This window comes from Dryobates pubescens, chromosome 26 (genome assembly GCF_014839835.1).
Source record: "Dryobates pubescens isolate bDryPub1 chromosome 26, bDryPub1.pri, whole genome shotgun sequence".
Classification (NCBI taxonomy): domain Eukaryota; kingdom Metazoa; phylum Chordata; class Aves; order Piciformes; family Picidae; genus Dryobates; species Dryobates pubescens.
Window position 1 is genome coordinate 6539543 of NC_071637.1, and position 22841 is coordinate 6562383.

Here is a 22841-nt window from a genome sequence, read left to right on the forward strand (position 1 = left end):
GACAGTTTGCTTCATGTCTGATTGGCAGGCAGTAACAACAGACAATATTAAGAGACCATGCCCTCCTCACTCTGCAGGGCTGCATGTCCAAACCATTCATGCCTCCTGTTACAAATTAAGGCAGGGGCACAGAGGGAATGGCCAGCAGATGAACATGCAGAGAACAAAGGTTGTTCATACTCCCATAATGCAAGCAGGAGGGTCAGGGGGCAGCAGCTGAAAGAAAAAGGGTATATACCTTTCCATCTCTCAGCCCAAGTAAAACTCCCCTTCCCCCACCCCAACCACACATTTCTGCAGGCTGCAGGCAAAGGCCATACATCCCCTCCCATCACACAATCACTGCCATTAGGCATACTGCAGCCGTGTCCCTGCTGGCACAGTTAAATGGCTTTAGGTCGGTGGTAGAGTGCTGCTTGGGCTTTAGCTATTCAGGAGCCTTCTATTTAAAATGACTGGGCTTTGTGATTAACACTTTCCTTACCCTCTTTCCACTAGGAATGAGTCTCTCCACACCTTCATCTTTTTCTTTAAATGGAATCTAGGAGGAAACCAGAAGAGGAAGAAGCAATTCCCACAAAACCAGTAATCAAGTCATGCCCCAGTTTCCTCTCCCACCCCCGATTCAGATGAGAAACATTACATCTAACTGCACAAGGTGGGGGGAGGGAACATCCAGCTTTATGAAGCAGGCATATATGCCTCTCCAGTGCAAATCATGAACACACACACACACACACACACAGAGGGACAAAATCCTCAACAGATTCACATAGTACAACTATTTCCACATAAGCATGTTTAAGGCACAGGGGATTAACTGAATTGTCCTTGATCACAAAAGGATCACAAATTAAATCAGGATTTCCTGACTCCCATTTGGGTTCTTAACCTGCACACTACCCCCAAAGTATCCTATTCTAAAGCAGCTGCTCCTTTCCCCCTCTCCCTCCACCCAACTACTTGTAAAGCAAATCGCCTTCATCCCTTTTTCTGCTGATTTTCTCTAGCCAGCATCCAGTCTAATTCTCTTCCTCAGTCTTTTTCCAATGAAAGTATTGATGGAAGCTCTCAAATAAAGCTGTGCAATTCTGAGTGCTAGTCTGTCTTTGTGTTATAGTCTGATACACAACCAACCCCTTCAACTCAATTATTCAACAAGTTATATGAAATGCTCTGCTACAAATGATGCCACAGAGACATTTCAAATCTATAACTCATACAGTTCAAGACCTTCATGTGTATCCCTCTCACTGCTACAGATTGCATTTACAGTATCCAGATGCCATATATACCATATAACAAGTATATGAACCTGGCAAAAAGGATCAGGCACATATTGCCAAACAGGTCTTTAGCTTTTCCAGTGAATGATGTACTTTGAGAGATGGTAATTTGGTCATGTTTCCCTTTAAATTTGTGGCATGTTGCTGAATATTTGACCAGTCCCCTGTACAGACACATGCAGCTCCCACACACACTTCCATTTTTTTACCTATTCACAGGTCTTTCAGAATCCAGAAGCTTTAGGATGGATTTGCCATCCATATCAGATGGAATATCCAATCCAGCAATATCTAGAATTGTAGGTGCGAGATCAATATTCAGCACAATGTGTGGGTTCCTGAAAAAAACATGTGAGAATCTGGGTTGAAGTCTGTGCAATGGTACTAAGCAACTCCAACTCTTCCACAGAGACCAGGGATCTGAAAAGGCTCATTTTGTGACACCTCCAAAGAAGAAAAGAGGACACAATCCAATTCTCTTCCACGAAGGAAATTAAAATGTAAAAGATAGATAAATTGGATAATCTCATGAGGGACTAACATTAAGATTTCAAACTTTAGCACAGAGCATTTATGAGAAAGCAAAGTAGTTCATAAGGCAAAGTTAGTTAATTATTGCAAAAGAAGGTTCAAAAGTCTTTCAGAACATGAGAAAGCACTGGAAAAACTCCTTGGGTGTCTTATACAATCAAAGCGTCTGCCAAATATGCTGATGACTTTAAAAGTAGATTTGGCAGGTAGCACATGCTTTATCTATTTCAAAACATGGCCCAGAAATAAGTACCTCAGCTCATATCACAGCAAGCATGCTCTGAAGAAAACGTGAGGAGAAATGTATTGCTAGACATACAGTAAATAACTAGAAGTTGTTGTTAACGTATTGCGAGACAGCAAAAGGGAAGAGATCTGGAAGGAAAAAGCAGAGAGGAAGCAGTGATGGAGAAAAGGAGATTAAAAGAAAGATACAGATTATAAAAGCCCAGCTCGAACTGAAATACCACCAATCTTCCCAAGTGCACAGCTATGTATTCTGCAAACACTTCACAACAGCCGTGCCCTATTACTCAGCAGAGTACAGCATGTGTTCCTCAGCCACCACAGTTAACAGGACAATATTTGAACTCAAACTGACTTCAAATTTGGATAAAACATTGGCATCAAATCCTGAGGAGCACAGACAGCTCTTATTCCCAGATCCCTTGAACTGCCACAGCTAAATGTTAGCGAGTTCAGGGATCAGAGCATCTAGTTGCACAGCCCAGCATTCAATAGGCAAATGCCTGAATTCCTGATTGTGTGACTGAGTTTTACTATGGGTCTGGCTTTGCAGGAATGCCTTCAGTTTACATTGGGCCAAACAAACATATTTCAAATATGTCAATGGGTGCTGTGTGATTACTCACAATATTACATCTATCCATACTGTTTAGCAGCAGTTCTTTTCCTTATTTCTTTAAAAAAAAGCCACTTAATTTCTCTGAAGTAGGAGGGGGGAAAAAAAAAAGAAAGTGAGCATACTGCTACCCAGTCTCCTACAGCACTGAGCTTAAAGAATCACCATGCTATGCTCTGCAGGCACAAAGAAAGGATGGGACCAGATGGGCTGTTACACATGTCAGTGCAGAACTCTAGCTCCAAATACAGAACAGGAAAAAAAAGCTGCTAAATTCACCCTAATTAATGAGATACCATTTAAAAATTACTACATTTTTGAGCAAGCAAGCAAACAGGCACTGACAAGAGCGTGGATGATGAATTAAATTGATGTACCTAATTTGATTTTAATTACTAATAATTGTGGTGTAGCATATTTGGTAATAGAAATGAGAGCTTAGTAATGACTTGCTACAGTGACTGCTATTAAATCTTTGTTGGTATCAAAAGGGAGTCATGACAACTACTCTGCAAGAAAAACATAAGGTTCATGCAAAACAGATAATTGAAGTCCTATCATTCAAAGAAAATCAGGCTGAAAGGGAGAATCAATTATCAACTCCCCCTCCAAGGTATTTTATTCTCTTCCTCCTATTTGTTGTGCTGTGGGCTCTGTTAAGACTCTGTCAGGCTGACTCCTCGAACAGAAACACTTTTTCATCTTCAGAAGCCACTGAAAAATAAAATGTAATGGGAAGGTTTCACAGCTTTTACGTATGTCAGGGTGTAAATATCCTTGAACTAGAGCAGACATGAGATGGCTGGTCGCTAGTGTCACATGTTGCAGAAAAACTAGCTCATCCACTTGGGCTGCATTAGCATTGCCTCTCCAGTAAAACCAAAAACTGCAGCTGAAGGGAAAGACAGCATGTTAGAAAGCTATTCCAGCTCACTTGAAATTCTGGGCTGCTGCAGACAAACCTCTTTCAGTGCTGAGGTAATATGTTTAACTCCACCTGAGGAATCCCTCCTCTGCTCTTCAGAGAGGTAAAATTGTTTATTTGGCAGGCGTGACTGCTGTAAATAAATTAGCCACACGGTGCAATAGCTGCAGAACGTCACATTCCTGTGCCTACTGCTGATGTGAATCAGTGAATTTAACCACCAAAGGGAAGGAGATTTTTTTTTTTTGGTATAACTATTTGCTGCCCTATCACACACTAGAGATAGATTCTTCTGTGGTAAAGAGAAGAAAAAAAATCTGTGTGGAAGACTTTGTGTGCACGTTAATTATGCTAAAACATGCACACTGACATAAATAAAAGGCAAGAAAATTATGGCACTCTGTCCAAAATCATTACTTAAGTGCAAATATTTGCTATTGAAATAATTGCTTAGAAAGTGTATTTACATAATTTCTCAGCTGATCAAAGCTACCATTTTAATTAACAGTCACATTCTGCATGCTTGCATGCCTCCAACAAACAGCCCTAGCCATGTAATCTCGGAGGAGGAACCAAAAGGAATGTTTTGTGGATGACAATGTATGAACTGTTTCTGTATTTTAATGTTCAGTACTAATTATCTACAATGCCAGTGAGCATTACACAGTGTTTTGTTTTTTTTTTACCTTGAAAATGTCACACTGATTTGTATTATTTGCACCCCTCAAAAGGAGGCAAATAAACATTTCCTAAATTGGACATATTTCAGAAGGGCTTTTTCAACTACATGCACAAAAGTGGCTTCTGCTGTACACCTACGCAAGCAGAAAGGGAATGGCATCAATCCCTGACTATCTTGTACCACCACATGCTATCAGTTCTGCTTTCTGGGTAGATATATATTTTTTTTTTTTGCCAAAGATGAGGAGGAAATCAGACAGGATGGGCAGAAGTTTGTGCCTCCATGTGGATGCCAGGTCAGTGTGACTAGAGATGCAAGCATCAAAGGATCTTTCTGGTCACTGCATACACACACGACAGCCAAGAACTTACAAGGACCCAGCTTCCACGTTTGGACCTCGGACATAGAAAGGAACTCTGATATCAAACTCATAGGGCATGGACTTTCCTTTCACCAGCCCAAACTGTCCAATATGATAGCCATGGTCTGCTGTGTATATTATATACGTGTTGTCCAGTTCACCTGTTTCAACCAACGTATTGTAAATCTGAAAGAAATCAAAACAAAGTATGAAATTCATTCCACTGGTGAGTACTATGTGTAGTGTACCAATGCTTCTGTCTGTGAGTAATACACAAACAAGTCACAGCTCAGGGTGGCACTGAATTATCACAATCAACCATTCCAAATACTACCTGAATACTGTGGCTAATACAAGGTAAACTTCTGTTTGCTGTTTTAAAGCAAACACATTTGCATGTCAAAGTTTCAAGCGTTTGGGTTCAGCATTTTGCATGAGACCCGTCAGGAAAGTACTAAGAACATATGGTAACCAAGATAAAAGTTTCAAGGTGATAGGCATGTTTGAAATTTTCTCTCCACCTTTATCTTTCTCCTGCAGTGAAGAATTTTAATAAACTGACAGCGTTTTGAATCTCACACTCACTGAAGCAACACTCAACAATCTTGCCTTCAGACAAATAAGCCCCCATTATGCAGATTATTTGCTAAATCTCTTCTAGATAATTATCACTCATAGTCTTTCACTAGCTGGAGAACTAAGATGGAGAATCATGAGGAACTTGACTCTGCTTGTGGTTGGTTAAATGGATTCACATGAGAACCTTTACATGGAATGTACCAACTCAAGCACCAAAGATCAATTTCTATTGGGGGGGAGGGGGGGGACGGACAGACACGACCATCAAAGTGGTGTCAGAGAGATCCAGAACAGATCAACACAGAAGCAAACAAACTCTGCTGTCTTGGTTTTGGAGGTGGTTCTCTTCTGGGTTTGTGTTTTGGTGGGCTTTTTAGGTTTTGAAAGACTCTCAGATACACATAATTCAATAGAAAAGATCACTAACTCAGTGATTACAACTAAAAAACAACCTAACTGATTTTGCCTGCAGCCAATCACCCAAACCATTTAACTCCACAATAAATCAAAACAGCGTAGTAAAATAGCAGCCAATCTGCCCTAACGCTGCTATCTCAGCCATCTAAACAGGTTCATTAATGTGAAGCAGAGATCATACTTGTCTGAATCAGTAATTATAAGACTTTAGTAACAAGTTGATGCAATGCCATGCAGATATTCTCATCTTTGCCTCACAGGACTCCTCTTATTTTACATTCTGCCTTTTTTTTTTTTCCCAAGGATGCCAAGAGATAAGCAGTAAATTGCAACACTCAAACCTGCCTTCCTGCAACTGAAAACCTTTTCTTTTTCAGAGTAGCTTTTAGCTAATTCAGATGCCTCTTTCAAGACAGCCAGCTTGCACCAAGAGATTTATTTCATTGCTACACAATGCAGACTGAGTTTATAAAGTATCTACCTATGTGTTTATCTACTTCTGACACTCAATGTCCCAGGCTGTGTTTACCAAGGGTTTATTCCAGTTAGACTCCTGCAGCATCACTGCTGCTGTTACTCTTCTCTCAGAAACTCAGTGTTACAGAACCAAAATAGGCCACAGGTAATCAGTTCCAACAGGCTGGACAATGGCTTTACAGATCTCAGATCACACATTTTTTTGACTTCATAATGTACATTATAAAGGAGGTGATCTCTCCCTTTTCCCCTTAATCAGTAGCAGCTCTGCAGCAAGAAACCAACTCTCTTATACCACCAATTCACAGCATCTGTCTTTAGAAGACAAGGATCCTTACACCTTGGTGAGACAGACAAAATTCTCATAGGTGAGAGAATTGCACACTATTAAAACTTGATGTACTCCTCCTCCCTTTCCCTTTATCTTCACCTATAGCACAGCTTGGAGCTTAACTCGAAAAAACAAGTACCTGTTCAGCCAAAAAAACCAACTAACTATTGATATTTACCATCTCCATAGAGTCATCCACAGACATGAGTGTTTGCAGGCGCTTTCTCTGCAGCATGTTTGTGAACTCCATGTGGATAGGTTTCATGGGACCTGTGTACCTCATTATCCAGTGCTTGTCTGGGTTGGGAGCATAGTTGTAACTGGGAGTGCTAAGGAACAGAGACAAAATCAAGATGCTTTAGCAGTGTAAGGAAAAAAAAACAACCACACAATACCAACAGCAACAATTTCTATTTGATCAAGGCTATAGAAAGTGCTCTCTGAAGAGCACAGGAAAATATTAGATATACTTTAGAAGAGCCTTATACTTTTACATTCTATATGGAAGATGGGAGAACAAAAACAACTCAGCAGGGAATAAAAATCTATATTAAAAGTGTAAATACACATTGTTTTTGCAGAGGCTTCAGACTACCAAGGGTATATTTCAAGGCCAAGGAACTACCTTCAGAAGTTTAATTCCACAAGTATGATCTGGATGAAGCACAGACCGGAGAGTTCCTGCTCACGTCACCGCTTTGCTTTCGCTGTGCCTACGCGAGCACCAAACAGCTTGTGCCAGCTGTTATTAACAATAACTACAAGAACTTGCTGAAAAGGTTCTACTCTACTAAGAGCTTTTTTAAGTGAACATGTGTGGCTACTTGAATACTTCCACACTCAAGTAACCCAGAGGAGCAGAGGCACCCTCCCTAGTGGCATCAAACTGCATGTAAGCTCATGGCAAGCAGAAGTGGATACACAGCCAGCTTTTTAAACCTGCCAAGAAATGCAGTGGTGAAGGGAAACAGGACTCTAGTTTGCAGACACTGTCCAGCCACCAACTCCTTTGTGATCATTAGAAAACTAAGTCCCTGAAAAATCCCAAGAGGTCAATTCAGTCTTCTAGCATCTTGGTAGCACTCCATGATGTTTTCCTACTTCTGAAACACCATTAAAGTGATGAGGAGAAATATCACTGATTGTCTGGCTGTTATTTAGTGGCTGACTTGGCAGTGCTGGTTTAATGGTTGGACTACAGGATCTTAAAGGTCTTTTCCAACCTTAATGATCCTGTGATTCCTGTTGTTGGTAGTTCCAGAGCTTGCTTTTCTGTGCATAATTATATTGCTCTAGGTTACCTGGATCTAAACAAAGGATTTCTTTTGATCTATCATTACCATGATGCTGATTCTGCACTGACACCTTACTAGAATGCCATATTAGAGTTTACATTTGCAAGAAATAATATTTTTACCTGCCCTATCTAGTCCCAAAAAAGTTTATTATCACTTAAGATGAAGAACCACCTTTGTCAATTTCTTCACCTGCAGAGGCTGAACTAATAAAAATTGCTTTTCCTAGGTGATCTGTTGAGCCCTTTCTTTTTTCATTCCAAGCAATAAACTCAGTCTGTGCAGATGTGCAAGTTGAGAGGGTGACAAAGTGACATAAGAACAAACCAGGTGATAGTTATTTTCTCCTTCCCAAGACACAGTTTCCTTATAAATTCAGGTCCTACTTGTCAAATATCTACTGGGGTTTTTTTGTGTATGCAACTTTTCTCCTTCCCAAGACAATTTCCTTATAAATTCAGGGAAAACTTGTCAAATAGCTACTGTTGGTTTTGGGCAACCGAGCAGCAAATGATTAAGACAACAATAACAGAAGTTGAAGCTTCTCCTCCAAATACTGTGTGTATATGGTGTATCTTTGAATGTGACAGGTAGCCTTAAGAGTTTTAACATAAATATGAAATTAATAATCTGACAGTGAAATGTTTTATGCCAAAAGCCTCTGCTAGATGCTATCTGGAAAATGTGCGTAGGTGGCACATGGAGGCTTCTTCACATAGGGAGGAAAGGGCTGGTGTTTATTCTCTCTGTATTGTTAAACAGTCTCTTGAATTTCAGAATGTTACTGTGGCTGAAATAATGACATTGCTCCTTTGAAAATGCTGACAGTTATGGAAACTGTTGCTATGTGATGCCCAGAATGAATCAAAAATGCTTGGCAAACTCCTTTTCAGCTTACTTTGTGATTTCCTGGCTGATTTGAAACCTCCCGCTGTTTAATCCAACCAAAGCCCGTGATTTTCTTTGATTACCACAAATGTAACCCTCTTACACTTAACAGATTTGTCTGTCTTACAGAGAAAAACCACACAAATATCACATTCCTAGAAGCTGGTTAAGATAACCTCTTCGTAACTATACAGAAGATAAATCCTAGTCTGATTGCATTTGACCTTGGGAAAGATGGGTGGGAAAACATGCCCTCTACAGAAATAACATTTCTGATCACTCCTGAAGTGCCCAGCTGTTGCACTCTCCAAAGCTATCCCTACAGGCAGTGAAAAAGGAAAACCAGTCATGTAGCCTAGGGATTTGCTACAGGAATGCTGGTTGACGTGGATAATTGTCACACAAGAAATGACTACAGAAGAAGGTGGAGAGAGATTGCAGTATAGGGTGGAATGGCCATACCAGCTAGTACATGTAATAATAGAAGCATGAAAAAAGCAGCTTGAATTGGTAAGTGAAATACACAGCATAGTTCCCAAGCAAAGCAGAATGCCAACTACCAGTCTCTGCTAAAATCCACACCACTAACTTTCAGCTACTCCTCACAACACAGAATGGATGCCAAGCATGACAGTGACGCCTTCACTTTGCTTTGTGGATACAGCTCAAGGAACCACTTGCAGGCTTTGCCAGCACTACCACCAGGAAAGGTACAGAGACACACCACATGGGTATAGCCTCCTGACTCTGGGACTGGGCAAAGACTTCATTCAGGATATCCCTTAGGAATTTCCCTAAAGCACTAAGAAGTGTTCTACCTGCATTCTGATCCTTCTCTACCATGTCAACAGGACAACACAGCAGTGAGAACTGCCCCCATCACTTTATCACTTGCATATTCATCTGTCACTGCAGGCTTCCCTGGAATGTGGGAACAAGGGAAAAAAATAAAGAAACTGGAGAACTAATTTGTACATACAGTGAGGGGAGTGGTGCACATCCTCAGTTTGCACTCTTAAACCCAGGCCAGTGAAAACCCTTAGAGATTATCACTATGTAGTGCTAGAAAAGTTGTTAAGATAGGCAGTTTCTTTGCACAAGGTGTACATAAAACCCTGTTTATGTTTGTATCCAAAAGAAAAAAACACAGCTCCTCTCCTTAATCTACTAAGACAATTTGTTTCTTTACAAACAAAATTTGTTTCCACAAAGTGATGCTTCCTGTATAACTGTTTCAAGAAAAGTCACCTGCAACTAAAGCCAGCTCTGGGGAGCTACTGTCATAGTTAAGAATATAAACATAGCTTGTGAGCAAATCTAAACCACAAGCAAAAGAAAAATAGATGGAGTTTGTATTTTTCATTACTGGCCTTCCTCAGATCCTTCCACTCTTTCATTCAACTAGCATAATTAAATTGCTTCAGAATGTTGCTTGATAAATGGTTATCATCTCTTGAGATATGAAGCCTTCCATAGGCACTGAGGTCAATACTGGATATAAGCTGAGAGAAGTTGCTCATTTGGCATTTCTGTAATTCTCATTTCAAAGAAAATAAATGAGCATAAGATGGCAAGCAGACATGAAATATTGCATTGCTGTAGATCTAGGACACAGATTCTCTTTGGTAGCTAAGCCCAAAACAATTAAATAGATCGTTCTAAGTTATGCAATACCTAGACAACAGAACAAAAGGAAGATTTTCCTCTCAGACTCTATGTTAAATAAAGTGCAAAGGCTCAAATGGATTTCACTGGACTTTGGACCAGTCCTGATCAGTTTCTGCTACCAACTGATAACTATTTCCACCAGTTCTCAGTTCCTTCACAAGCCCCAAATAAAACAGAATTCCCCTTTAAAAAAGAAACCACAAACAAATCCAACAAACACTAAGGAAGGCATGTAGGAAGAAAGTTACAAATGTTAAACATCAATGAAGGCATGAAGCCAGCAATTACAGAAGTACTGGAATGTTTTCAGTATGCCAGAAGGTGACTTGGGAGAAGGATTCATTTTATCAGCATACAAGGAGATGCCTGTAATGGCATTTTACAGAGCTGTACCTGTGAAACGTCTCTGTGCTGCAAACAAGAACCATCTCATCACGGAGCTTCTGAACATGTTAACTCAGGAAGTGGGTGATACTGCTTTTGGGACCCATTCAAGACATTGTACTGGGTCATGTACAGACACATCAGCTCATTCAGAACTAGCTTGTCTAATGTGGTGCTGCAGGCTTTTATTTCCCTTCTTTGCACATACGAAACAGGAGTATTAAGTGTTGCATACTATATAATTTTTGGTAATACCCATAAAATACAGTTTATACATGAGGACAGGGAGAGAGAGTTTCTTTCCCTGAGAGATTACAACCCAATAACCAGATTTTAATACCCCTGATCAAAATAAAGCAGTATTTTACTTCCCAAATAGGTTGTAACAATGTCCAGTGAATTCAGCTTGAGGGCTGAGTTCTAGATGCAGAAGCCATTCTCAAGAAACTTTAACTAGTCTGAAGAAGTTAATTAAAAAATATTAACTAAATCAAAACTGTTATTATGTATTTGTGACAAAGTTATGGCAAGAGTATTATAAACCAAACATTATTCCCCTAGAAGTACCCAAGACTTCTATACTCCCAAACCTGGAAATGAAAGGGGTTTATTTTTCCTTACATGTGTTGTGAGGCATTAGGAAAAAGATGTGAGTACTGAGGAGCTGAATCTTCAGGGCCATGAGGAGCTGCATGGCTTATCACCATCAGTACAGGCCTGTGAGGATACATCTTCTTTGAGATTCTGAAGAACGTAATGCTGTCATTGGTAATCAGATCAGTTAGATAATCCTGCAAGTAGAAGTAAAAGTATAATGAGATACTTGAAAAATAATTTCAAGCTGGGGGGTGAGATGGGAAGGTCTGAGGTATCAGAAACATGAAAAAAAAGTAGCTGCTTCACTCAGAATGGGAGGAGAAAGGAGTAAGTGATAGATGTTAAAACTTTGAAAACTACAACCAACTCCTTCTTGATTCACTGCCTAGAAAGCAACAGCTTCAGCTCAGAAATGAAGGATATTAAAGGAGGTCAAGTAGGAATCTTTCTTCTCAGAGTGTGTAATTACATTACAAAGATCACCATACTAAATACAATGGCTATCGTCAAGGTGTGCTGTCTGACTTTTACAGTACAGAAGTGCTTTGAAAATCCCAATGGCTTGATGTTCCCTGTTCCGAGCCACAAGACACCAAAGCCAGAAGATGCTGGGCTAATTGGATCAAAAAAAACCCCTTCACTCTCACAGACACAGTGATAATCCAGTAGAGATATAGCTCCACCAAACACACTGCTGAGAACTTACAAAACTTCCTTTGTAAAACACAGACCGTCTTTCTCTTTTCTAAGAAATATCATTATCATTCCTCTGACACCTGCTGGAGCTGCATGGATTGAAGACACCATTTTTAATGACAAGCCATGTTCTCTCTTAGGCTGCATCAGACAAAACATTCCAATATGAGCAGGATATGAAACTGCATGCTTAAAACCCAACATAATAACTGTGGTGTTGCAGCTGAATGTAAAATCAGACACAACGCCTGCCTCTGGTCAATTGAACGTATTGGGTTGCACTTGTTTTAAGTACAGCTTTGTCTCCGTGGGTCAGATGCTTGCTCCTCTTTACCACTGATAATATCCTTGCCCTGAGAAGTTAGCTTATCACTCAAAGACAGCCTTTTTCACTGACTCCATTGACTTTCTGAGTTATTTCCTGTGTTTCCCAGAACGTGACTGGCAACGTCTCCGTTTTTTCCCCACATGGTGCCACATAGAATCATAGAATTGTCAGGGTTGGAAGGGACCTTAAGGATCACCCAGTTCTAACCCCCCTGCCATGGGCAGGGACCCCTAACACTAGATCAGGTTGCTCAGAGCCACATCCAGCCTGGCCTTTAAAACCTCCAGGGATGGGGCTTCTACCACCAGCCCAGGCAATCTGTTCCAGTGTCTTACCACGCTCATGGGGAAGAGCTTCTTCTTAACATCCAATCTGAAGGCAAGTCTTTTATGGAACTGCCATGATTCTGACTGTTATTGATATGGTATTTTCATTCATGACAGCAGATGTAAATAGACATAATTCCATCAAAGTTTTACTGCAGGACCTCCATTCCTAAGCATGTGAAGGGGAAGAGAGAATGTACAACAGGCCAGACCAAAGCCAAACTGACTCCTGATCATACTTCCAATGCCTGAGACCGTACTGATAGCTGAGAAAGAACCCTGGAGTGCTCTCAGAAACGCACTGACATTCATCTAAAACGTGCCTGCTCTCTAAGCTGGTTAGTCCCTTCCTCATGTGTGTAACTCATCTTCGATGTAGCCACTGTAAGAGTTTTGAAGAGAAAGGTTTTCACCTGATTGAAGCATAAATCATTCAAATTCAATGTTGGTTTTTTTTTTGTTTCATTACCAAAATCAGTTAAAAAACCCTAAACCACATGGAAAAAGAAAACCCCAACATTTTCAGGTATGGTATACATAAAACAGAGGTGAGGCTATTGGAACACAAAGTTCCCTCTTGGCTTCTTACTACAATGGTGTGCTGTGAAATCACTTGCCTGACATTGTTCTATGTAAGATATATTTCTGTCATAACATTTTTGGTACGTGGCTGTAAAGATTAGCTCTCTCATTCTTCATAGATCAGAAGGGAAATAAAAGACAATTTTGTACTTCAGTTGCCCCTTCCCCTCAGCAGCTGATGAGAGAAAAGGAAACCTTAGAAGCCTGTTATGTTTTATCTTTCAACACAAAGTACATTCAATTAAAAATGGCAAATAAGGGAGGGGAAGGGGGAAATTACACAGACATCAATCTTATAAAGGAAAAAATGACTATGAACACATTGCTAATGAAACACAAATAGGGAGGAAGGATTTGTGCTCAGTAAGAGAAAAGAAATGAAATTCCTGTTGAGCAAATACAGCTTACAAATTATCATCACTCCAGAATGAGTAAATTCCCTAAGAAACACACCACAGCAGTTTATGGATGTATTGCTTCATCCTCACACTTCAGAGGCAATTCACAGCATTTTAGGAATTCACAAAAGCTGGATCCTTTGGAAAGGTAACACTGAAATAAAACTCCTGACTGCAAGCAGATAACTGTTTGACCTGCAACTTGTGCTAGAAAGGGGGGGAGAGGAAGAAAGAAACTGTATTTGACAATGATTTCAAGCATTTTAGTAAGTTTGGTCAGGGTAAAACATCCCTGAAAGGACATTAGGAAGCATATCTGCTTATAACAATGCACTGAGATACAAACTCAATAGTTAAATTTCCACTCATTCAGAACTGCCATAAGATATACCAAGATATTATGAACTCCATCATATTATGGCTGTGAAACAAGTTCCTTAAACTAACATAAAAAGATAGGTCTAGCTGGAGGGAACTGGATTCTTATCTCATTTACTTTTGTGTAACTCCACTGGAGCCAGTCCTATACCAGGGGAATAGATGACAATCAGATTCAGCACACAATAATTAAAGTACAAAGCACAGAAAAAGTTATCATGCAGCATTTTAATCCATTTTCATATCTTCAGCTCATAATACACAATATAGTCTCAGGACATTCTGTTTGTTTCCACTGCTGCTAACAATGTTTTCAGTAACATGACCCTCCCGGAATGGAAGATAAGGAGAAGCCCAAACACGATGCCTGTTGGGGTGTAGCTAATGTTACACATGGCAGCTTTCAAGTATGAAAAGAATTCTTTAGTTGGACAGAAACCATAAAAAGCAGCTTTCTCCAAGTCATGTCCAAATCTTAAAAAGAAAATAGAAGTCAGTAATAACTGGGACTTACCCTGGAGTAGTCATATCCATGCTTCTCCTTCACTCCATTTCTACAGAGTGTGTAGTTGTAAAATCGAGAGTTTTTAAGCAATCCAACCCATTCTTTCCAACCAGGAGGCACATAGGAGCCATTGTATTCATTAAGGTACTTTCCAAAGAAAGCTAGGGGCAGAGAAAGCAGAAGCATAGTAAGAATGTGTAACCAGAACACTTTGAAGACACCATCTTTAACTACATTCTTTGCTTTCTGTTTCTTCTGAGATGAGCTTTTTCTTCTTTCTGATTTAAGATAAAAGTGCTAAGTTTGCCTGTGTTTATTTCAGAGATCCATAATGCAGACCTTTTGATTTATAGCCTGACTACCCATGAAACTCTACCACAATTACCACTCTATTTTCTTTACTGCCTGATACATTCAGAGTCAGATGAACTAAACTGAGAATGCTTAAAGCAGTGCCAGTTGTCACATTACCTCATCCTCTTCTGAATCACCCAATTTAGCTACATTTTTCATTTAGGTTACACCCACTTAAGCCATCTCCACCTAAGGAACTGGCAGAAGCAGTGAAGTCACTAATATGAAGGCTGGCCTGGGAGAAATTATGACAAATGAGGACCATAAATATGATGATGTTTTAAACTTGCTGCATAGAAGGGAGACAGCCACCTGTTTGGCAGAACAAGTGCAGAATGAATGCAAGGATTCTTGCAGAGCACAGGGTAGGCGTTTGAGCCACCCTCCCAGAAGAGCTATATTCTAGGCCTTGCTCTGGAAGCCAGAAGTGGAGACACAAATTATTTTCCAGAGTATGGTTAAGGAAGACGAAAAGTGTTAGATTTCTGTGAGAAGAGCACAAATTCTCTAAAGCACACGATGTACCCAATGCTGCTTTCACACTATTCTAGGAAAAAAAGCCCAAATTAATTAAAAAAGGAATATATTTTCCAGCATTAGTTTATATAATGTATCTTTACTAATCAATTACTGCATAAATTGTTCTGGGAAGTTCCATTAGTCTAGCTAGTTATTTTAAAGCTTTAAGGCAAAATTCTGCTCTTGGGTCTGCAGACTACACCATAATTCAGCACCTGACTTCTTGTAATTAGAGCTGAGGCATCAATTTTTGTATGGTCTGATGCCATATGCTAGCACTACCGTAGTGACTAGCACCAGTACTGACCACAGCCTGCAGGAGCAGGTATGCACGAGGCAGAACAGCGCTATTTGTCTCCCATTCAAAATGTTGTAGGCAGACAGAGATATATTTGGCATCTCTGCTCACAGGAACCGACCTGTTCCTAAAGCCTTGGGCTGAGCCATCTGAAGAACTCAGGAAAGAGGCTTTCTGTAACAAATCCCTTCATTATTATTCTGCAGAGGCATTAAAGGGAAGTCTGGTGGAAGTTCCTTCCCGCACCTTTTGCATACCCCCCATTGTACATTCAGGATGTCTTCATAATCTTCCATGGATGTCAAAGGGCTTTAAATCATTTTCTCTGCTGTTTCAAATCTTCTATTTCACATCTTTTTCTTCCCCTCCTCATTCTCAGCCATTTAGAGTTTTGTTATTCAAAAATCATTAAGTACCATCCCTCTGCAGTACAAAATACTGGGTTACACTAAAGCACTCTTGATGCTGATGAAAGATTTTGATTTTGTATTGTAAAGATTCTCTCTAACACAATTTTTCCCCTCATCAGGTTAGTTCACCACCAGAGACAGCTGTTCACTAGAGTACACACGCCTCTGGTACATCCAATTTCCAACCACTCCAAGATTTCATTAACAAACATTTTCAGAGCTGCTGTTTGATATGCTCAGCCATGGTCCTCCAGCCAGTCTAAAAAGTGATCATTAAAATCCATCCAAGTGGCTGCTTTTAATACATGCATTAAGAATATGAGTTTCCTTTGCTTGAAATGTTATACAAGATTGTTTCTCCTAAGACTACATAAAACAGGATATGGAAGAGCAGAGGCCTTTGTACACTGTCACCATTTCCGCAGGAGTTCATAACCTTCTATGGCTCTTTTCTCAGACTCTCACCCTTCAATGATAAGCACCTGGAAAATTCTTTGGTATACAGTGGAATTTTTACATGAAGTTGTGTGTGGGTTTTTTTTAACTCTTCCTGCAAGTTAAAAAACAATTGCACACAAAAGATTTTTCCCTGTGGTATCAATTAATACAAAGGTCTGCTCTGAATGTACCACAACCACAGATACGCCAAGGCCATAGCTCATTCCTCACAAAGCAGATCTAACATATTGTCAAATGTGGTGTACAAGTACAGTTCTGGACCCCCCAGTTTAGGAAGGACATCAAGACACTTGAACATGTCAAGAGAAGGGCAACAAGGCTGGTGAGAGGCCTTGAGCACAAGCCCTATAAGGAGAGGCTGAGGGAGCTGGATTGTTTAGCCTGGAGAAAAGGAGGCTCAGGGGAGTCCTCATTGCTCTCTACCACTGCCTGAAGGGTGGTTGTAGCCAGAAAGGGGTCGGTCTCTTCTCTCTAGCAACCAGCACCAGAACAAAAGGACAGAGTCTCAAGCTGCACCAGGGGAAGTTTAGGCTCAAGGTGAGGAGAGAGTTCTTCACTGAGAGAGTCATTCGTCATTGGAATGGGCTGCCCAGAGAGGTGGTGGAGTCACCATCGCTGGAGGTGTTCAAGAGGGGACTGGACGTGGCACTTGGTGCCATGGTCTAGTCATGAGGTCTGTGGTGACAGGTTGGACTCGATGATCTCTTCCAACCTTAGTGATACTGTGATACAATCCAAAACACAGGCATCAAGGCATCATTGATCTCCACTGTCCGTGTTTAAGCAACTTCTATTATCTGCCTACACCATCTAGGGAACTCTGCAAATGTTTGGATTTGATTTTTTCCCCCTTTTTTAAAAAATCCTGACTTCTTTTCCTCATACCTACCAAAGTACTTAAACACAGCTATAAAAGATATTCACAAACCCTTGCATTAAACTGAAAACCAGGATAATTCATGACACATCAATGAAACAATGTAGGGGATCATTCATCCTTTTTCATTCCATAGAGGCTGCCCAACACTGGGAGTTGGATCTAAAAGACCTTTTTCAGTTATCAAACTAGAAACAGAAAAGCATCAAAAGTCAAGAGGGATTCACTGGTGTAAAACTGCCAGAGCAGATTTCATTTAGTTTCCTTGATTTGGCAGCTCCAGTTGTGACCACAGTTACTTATCTATTTAGACTTATTTGTTTCCAACTACTGGCTAAGACCACTTACACATTCCATTACAGGCTGTTTAACAGTATGATCATAGCATTCACATTCATTTTAAAGAAAGAAAGAAGGAAATCAATGAATGAATGCATGAAAGGAGTACTGGTAATAATTTCCTGACAGTGATGTGTTATATTCTATTAGGAAGCAGTACAAGATAAAGCTCTTGCTTTATGTAAAGCAGTCAGTCTACACACTAGAAAAATATACTCCCTGAAGCAACATCAGGGGATCTAATAAGATCTCACCTGCCAGGAAATTACTGGGAAGACAAAGCCAGGCTCCTTATGGTGGTGCATGGTGGGAGGATGAGAAAGGATCAGCGTAGACTGAAACAAGTGAGATTCAGCCTAGATGTGAAAAAAAGCTTTTTTGAAAAGTCAGAGGGGAAGAAGTTGCTCAGAAACACTGTGCAGTCCCAGTCTGTGGAGTCTGTCAAGACCAGACTAGGTAAAGACCTTCGCAACATGGCCTGGGGCAGGCTTTGCACAGGTGGTGGAAAAGTCATCTCCTGAGGTCCCTTGCAACCTCAATTAGCCTGCAATGACTAAGTAACTTAGGAAGCACATCAGCTGCATGCACAAGATTGCAGTATTTTAGAATGTAGGAATATTCTTATAAATATTCCTGCTCTCATAATAAATCTTGAAGCTGACAATAAGTAAAATTCAGTTTTCAGTTACTCCTGGAGAGTAAGCTCAGTATTTATACAGCATATCCTTCCTGGGGTCTTCTCTCCATATTCCTCATGCTACTGGGCTGCATTCACCCATTAGCACCCCATTAAACTGCACTTATCACCAAGCCTGTAAGTCAAACTCATGTTGTAAGCTATTAACCCTCTACATTTAAACCTGAATGTTGTGCATTAAGTATCCTAAAGAGGTATTTAGAGCCCTGTTTCTCTGACACTTCAGCAGTCATCTTTCCAGGTATTAATGTAGGTTCTAAATGGCAAGTCTTTGTTACTCAAAGGGATTTGTTCACCTGTCTAAAATCTTTCACTTCTGTATCCAGTACCAGGTTTTCCTTGGGCCAAAGTTGAACAGTTAGCTACACGTGAGCAATCCCTTAGTTTTTGACTTGGAGTAGGAGGGGGCATTTCTGATCTTATTTCTAAGAGAATGAGAGGAAGGCAGATGAGAAAGCATTCTCAGCGTGGCAAAGTACGCGTGTAACAAAAAGTAAGCTCAAAGGTCAAGCCAGCTTTGCATTCACATCATGGCCAAACATACTCTTAAACCGACAATGTAGAACGGAACACGGTGAAATTAATGGGTTTACAGCAGAAGTATGGGGGTTCTGAGATAAAATGCTGTAATTTAGTCTTAAATGTAGTTCCAAGGGAAAGATTCCTTGGGAGAGGTCAGTCCTCCTTAGGTACCAAAATAACTGACCAGACTTCTCAAAAAAACTCTGCAGCTCCTAAGTGCTGAAGTCACTTAACAAAATGGTCCCAGCTGACACCTCTAGTGACAATGAATACGGTTCTGCTGCAAAGATTGGAAGAGACAGCATTGGTATTAATACCTCTGTAACTGCAGCAAATCTAATGGCTTGCATGAAACACTCAATGAGTTCCTAAATGTTAGGGTATTCGTGAACAGAACAAGAATGGCTGGAGACTATGTTTTGTTCTCAGATACTTTAGTAGCATCAGTGTCAGGATGCTATGGAAGACTGGGCTCCAAGTACTTTTTTGCTATTTCTTCTGTACACCTGCAATAGTCCTTGAAATGACGAATTCACTGAAGTACGTAACCAGTTCCACTGAGGAGAGTAGTACAGGTGTATACACACACATTTTGCTTGATTCTATCACAGCTGGTGGCTCAGTTTATCTCTAACCCATAGTACGCTGATACCACACAATTTTCTTGAAGATTACATGCTCCATCCTTCATCAGAGGGACATAAAGAGACCAGAATTAAAGGCAAGAGCCTCTACATCGAATCAATAAGGTTGGAAAAGACCTCAAACATCAAGTTCAACCTGTCACCCAAGGCCTCATGACTACTAAACCACGGCACCAAGTGCCACGTCCAATCCCCTCTTGAACACCACCAGGGATGGCGACTCCACCACCTCCCTGGGCAGCACATTCCAACGGCTAACAACTCTCTCAGTGAAGAACTTTCTCCTCACCTCGATGCACAGCACTTCTCTGTAACTGGAATAAAAATTATCATTGCAATTCATGAAACACAGTACTTGCAAACCCTAAGTTGTATAGTAACTGGTAACTGCTGCAGTTAGAATAGCTTGCAGGCTTTCTTGTTATGCCAGGGGACTAGTCGGATCTCTACCAGGACAAAGGCACTGCACAATAATCTTTATGACACCTTTGTTCCTCTTCCTGAATTTGCATTGCACATTCCTCAGTTGTGGCCAAGGATCAGTGCCAAGATCTATTTAATGAATCAGGGGAACTGGCTGAAGGGAGGCATATGAAGCCAAATGAAACAAAAGGGCTCAAACCAAATATTTTGAAATGGCCAACAAGGAATCAAACTGAAGAATGCTGACGCAGAGCCAAGGCTTACTTGTCCTTCACAGGTGAGCAAATTCCCAATGGAACCGGGGCAAAAGCCCCCTTCCACTAATGCCTACAGCACAACTTCCAAGAATTTGGAAGCTTTGCAATTTAAACTGCCCTCTTGCACAAACCCTCTGAAAGTGAAAGGGAAAAAAATAAATCTAGATATGTCCCTTTTCACCTAATCAATCTTCATTACAATTCAGAATAAGATAACTTAGTGTCACAGCATCCTTTCCTATACTGGGCAGCACAAGCAAGAGGAGGAGCTGGCTACCTGGTGTAAACCACCACTCTATAGCACAGCTCACTATGGCTGGTCAGTCTGCTCATATTCCTTGATGGTCAATCCTGCCCATTCAGATTTTCCACAAAACGTTTCCAAACATCAAAACCACCACAAGCATTTTATTCAAAATTTACCATAGGTATCACTTCTCTCTTTTATGCATCACACTAGCAGAAGAACCTTTAGATTTATCCTCCTCTCACCATACACAGCGTTTCCTCCTCCATGCATAAAGCAAGAACCTCCCCGAGAGTGGATTGTCAGACCTGCTTTAACAACAAACAGTCTAAGCAAAACCTTCTCTAGCTTAATGTTGAATCTTTACTAAAACACCAAAGTCTGCACCATGCTATTTGAGCCAACTCTGAAAGAATTTCATTTACAACCATCTTGTCTGTGGGATTTGAAGAAAACCCAACTGCCAAGTGTCAGAAAGCTATGGAGATATGCTGTGCAAGAAGAAATATTTGCTGTAGTTTAATGAACCATTCTTTTTCCTCCTAGCAATAAACTGGGAAGAGCATTACTAAAAAGCACTACTAAGAAAAACAAAAGTCTTACCGAATCCAATCAGGAGAAAAGTCCAACCCTGGTTTGATATAAGCCCTGAATTCCTTTGAACAAGATACTCATTGAAAGAGAAGAAATCAAATTCATCTTCCAGAAACTGGAATCAGTATCTGCCTGCAGAGTTTTTGCTGTAGGCACTGGCAAGCCTTTGAAATCATACTGTTCTGTCATTAAAAGACAGCACATACCTTATTGTTCTAGTTTTCAACTTCCATATCACTAAGCTTGTCCAGTGCCCACTAAATTGCGTGCCACTGCTGTATAGGGCATACCACTGTAGTCTATCACACCCTGGTGATAGACTAAAGACAGCTTAGGAAAGCTGTATTCAGTAAGTTACACTACTAAATCAAAAGCTAATTATTTTGAAAGATTTCTGCAAAACCCCACACTGTAGAAAAGGAAAGAAAAAACAATGCAACAAGATGCCATAGGACTTAAATTGCCATCTGGATAAAACAAAAGACCTTGAACTGGAGTGAGAAAGAGGGAACCTCTTCTCTGGCTGATACATAGAATACATAGAATACATAGAATAAACCAGGTTGGAAGAGACCTTCAAGATCATCGCGTCCAACCCATCACCAATCCAACACCGCCCAAGCAACTAACCCACAGCACCAAGCACCCTGTCAAGTCTTCTCCTAAAAACCTCCAGTGATGGCGACTCCACCACCTCCCCAGGCAGCCCATTCCAATGTGCAATCACTCTTTCTGTATAGAACTTTTTTCTAACATCCAGCCTGAACCTCCCCTGGCGCAGCCTGAGACTGTGTCCTCTTGTTCTGGTACTGCTTGCCTGGGAGAAGAGACCAACATCTGTCTGTCTACAACCTCCCTTCAGGTAGTTGTAGAGAGTAATAAGGTCACCCCTGAGTCTCCTCTTCTCCAGGCTAAGCAACCCCAGCTCCCTCAGCCTCTCCTCGTAGGGCTTATGTTCCAAACCCCTCACCAACTTTGTTGCCCTTCTCTGGACTCGTTCCAGCAAGTCAACATCCTTCCTAAACTGAGGGGCCCAGAACTGGACACAGTACTCGAGGTGCGGCCTAACCAGTGCAGTGTACAGGGGCAGAATGACCTCCCTGCTCCTGCTGGCCACACTGTTCCTGATGCAGGCCAGGATGCCATTGGCCCTCTTAGCTGCCTGGGCACACTGCAGGCTCATGTTCAGTCTACCGTCGACCAGCACCCCCAGGTCCCTCTCAGCCTGACTGCTCTCCAGCCACTCTGACCCCAGCCTGTAGCTCTGCATGGGGTTGTTGTGGCCAATGTGCAGAACCCGGCACTTGGATGTGTTAAATCTCATGCCGTTGGACTCTGCCCAACTGCCCAGCCTGTCGAGGTCCCTCTGCAGAGCCTCTCTACCCTCCAGCAGATCAACTCCTGCCCCCAGCTTGGTGTCGTCAGCAAATTTACTGATGATGGACTCGATGCCCTCGTCCAGATCATCAATAAAGATGTTAAAGAGCATGGGGCCCAGCACTGATCCCTGGGGCACACCACTAGTGACTGGCTGCCAGCTGGATGTGGCACCATTCACTACCACTCTCTGGGCTCGGCCCTCCAGCCAGTTCCTAACCCATCGCAGTGTGGTCCCATCCAAGCCATGGGCTGACAGCTTGGCCAGGAGCTTGCTATGGGGAACGGTGTCAAAGGCCTTGCTGAGGTCCAGGTAGACTACATCCAC

At 41.2% G+C, this 22841-nt stretch overlaps 1 protein-coding gene across 1 annotated transcript in view; it reads right to left on the reverse strand.

Annotated features, from left to right (window-relative positions):
- Positions 1-22841, reverse strand: part of SULF2 (sulfatase 2) — a 153462-nt gene that overhangs the window by 29026 nt on the left and 101595 nt on the right. The window contains exons 7-12 of the mRNA XM_054173421.1: positions 14506-14657; positions 11308-11477; positions 6630-6780; positions 4658-4833; positions 1496-1624; positions 485-541 (exon numbers count right to left, since the gene is read on the reverse strand). Coding sequence (XP_054029396.1) covers positions 485-541; positions 1496-1624; positions 4658-4833; positions 6630-6780; positions 11308-11477; positions 14506-14657 — 835 coding nt within the window. The remainder of the gene's footprint in view (positions 1-484; positions 542-1495; positions 1625-4657; positions 4834-6629; positions 6781-11307; positions 11478-14505; positions 14658-22841) is intronic.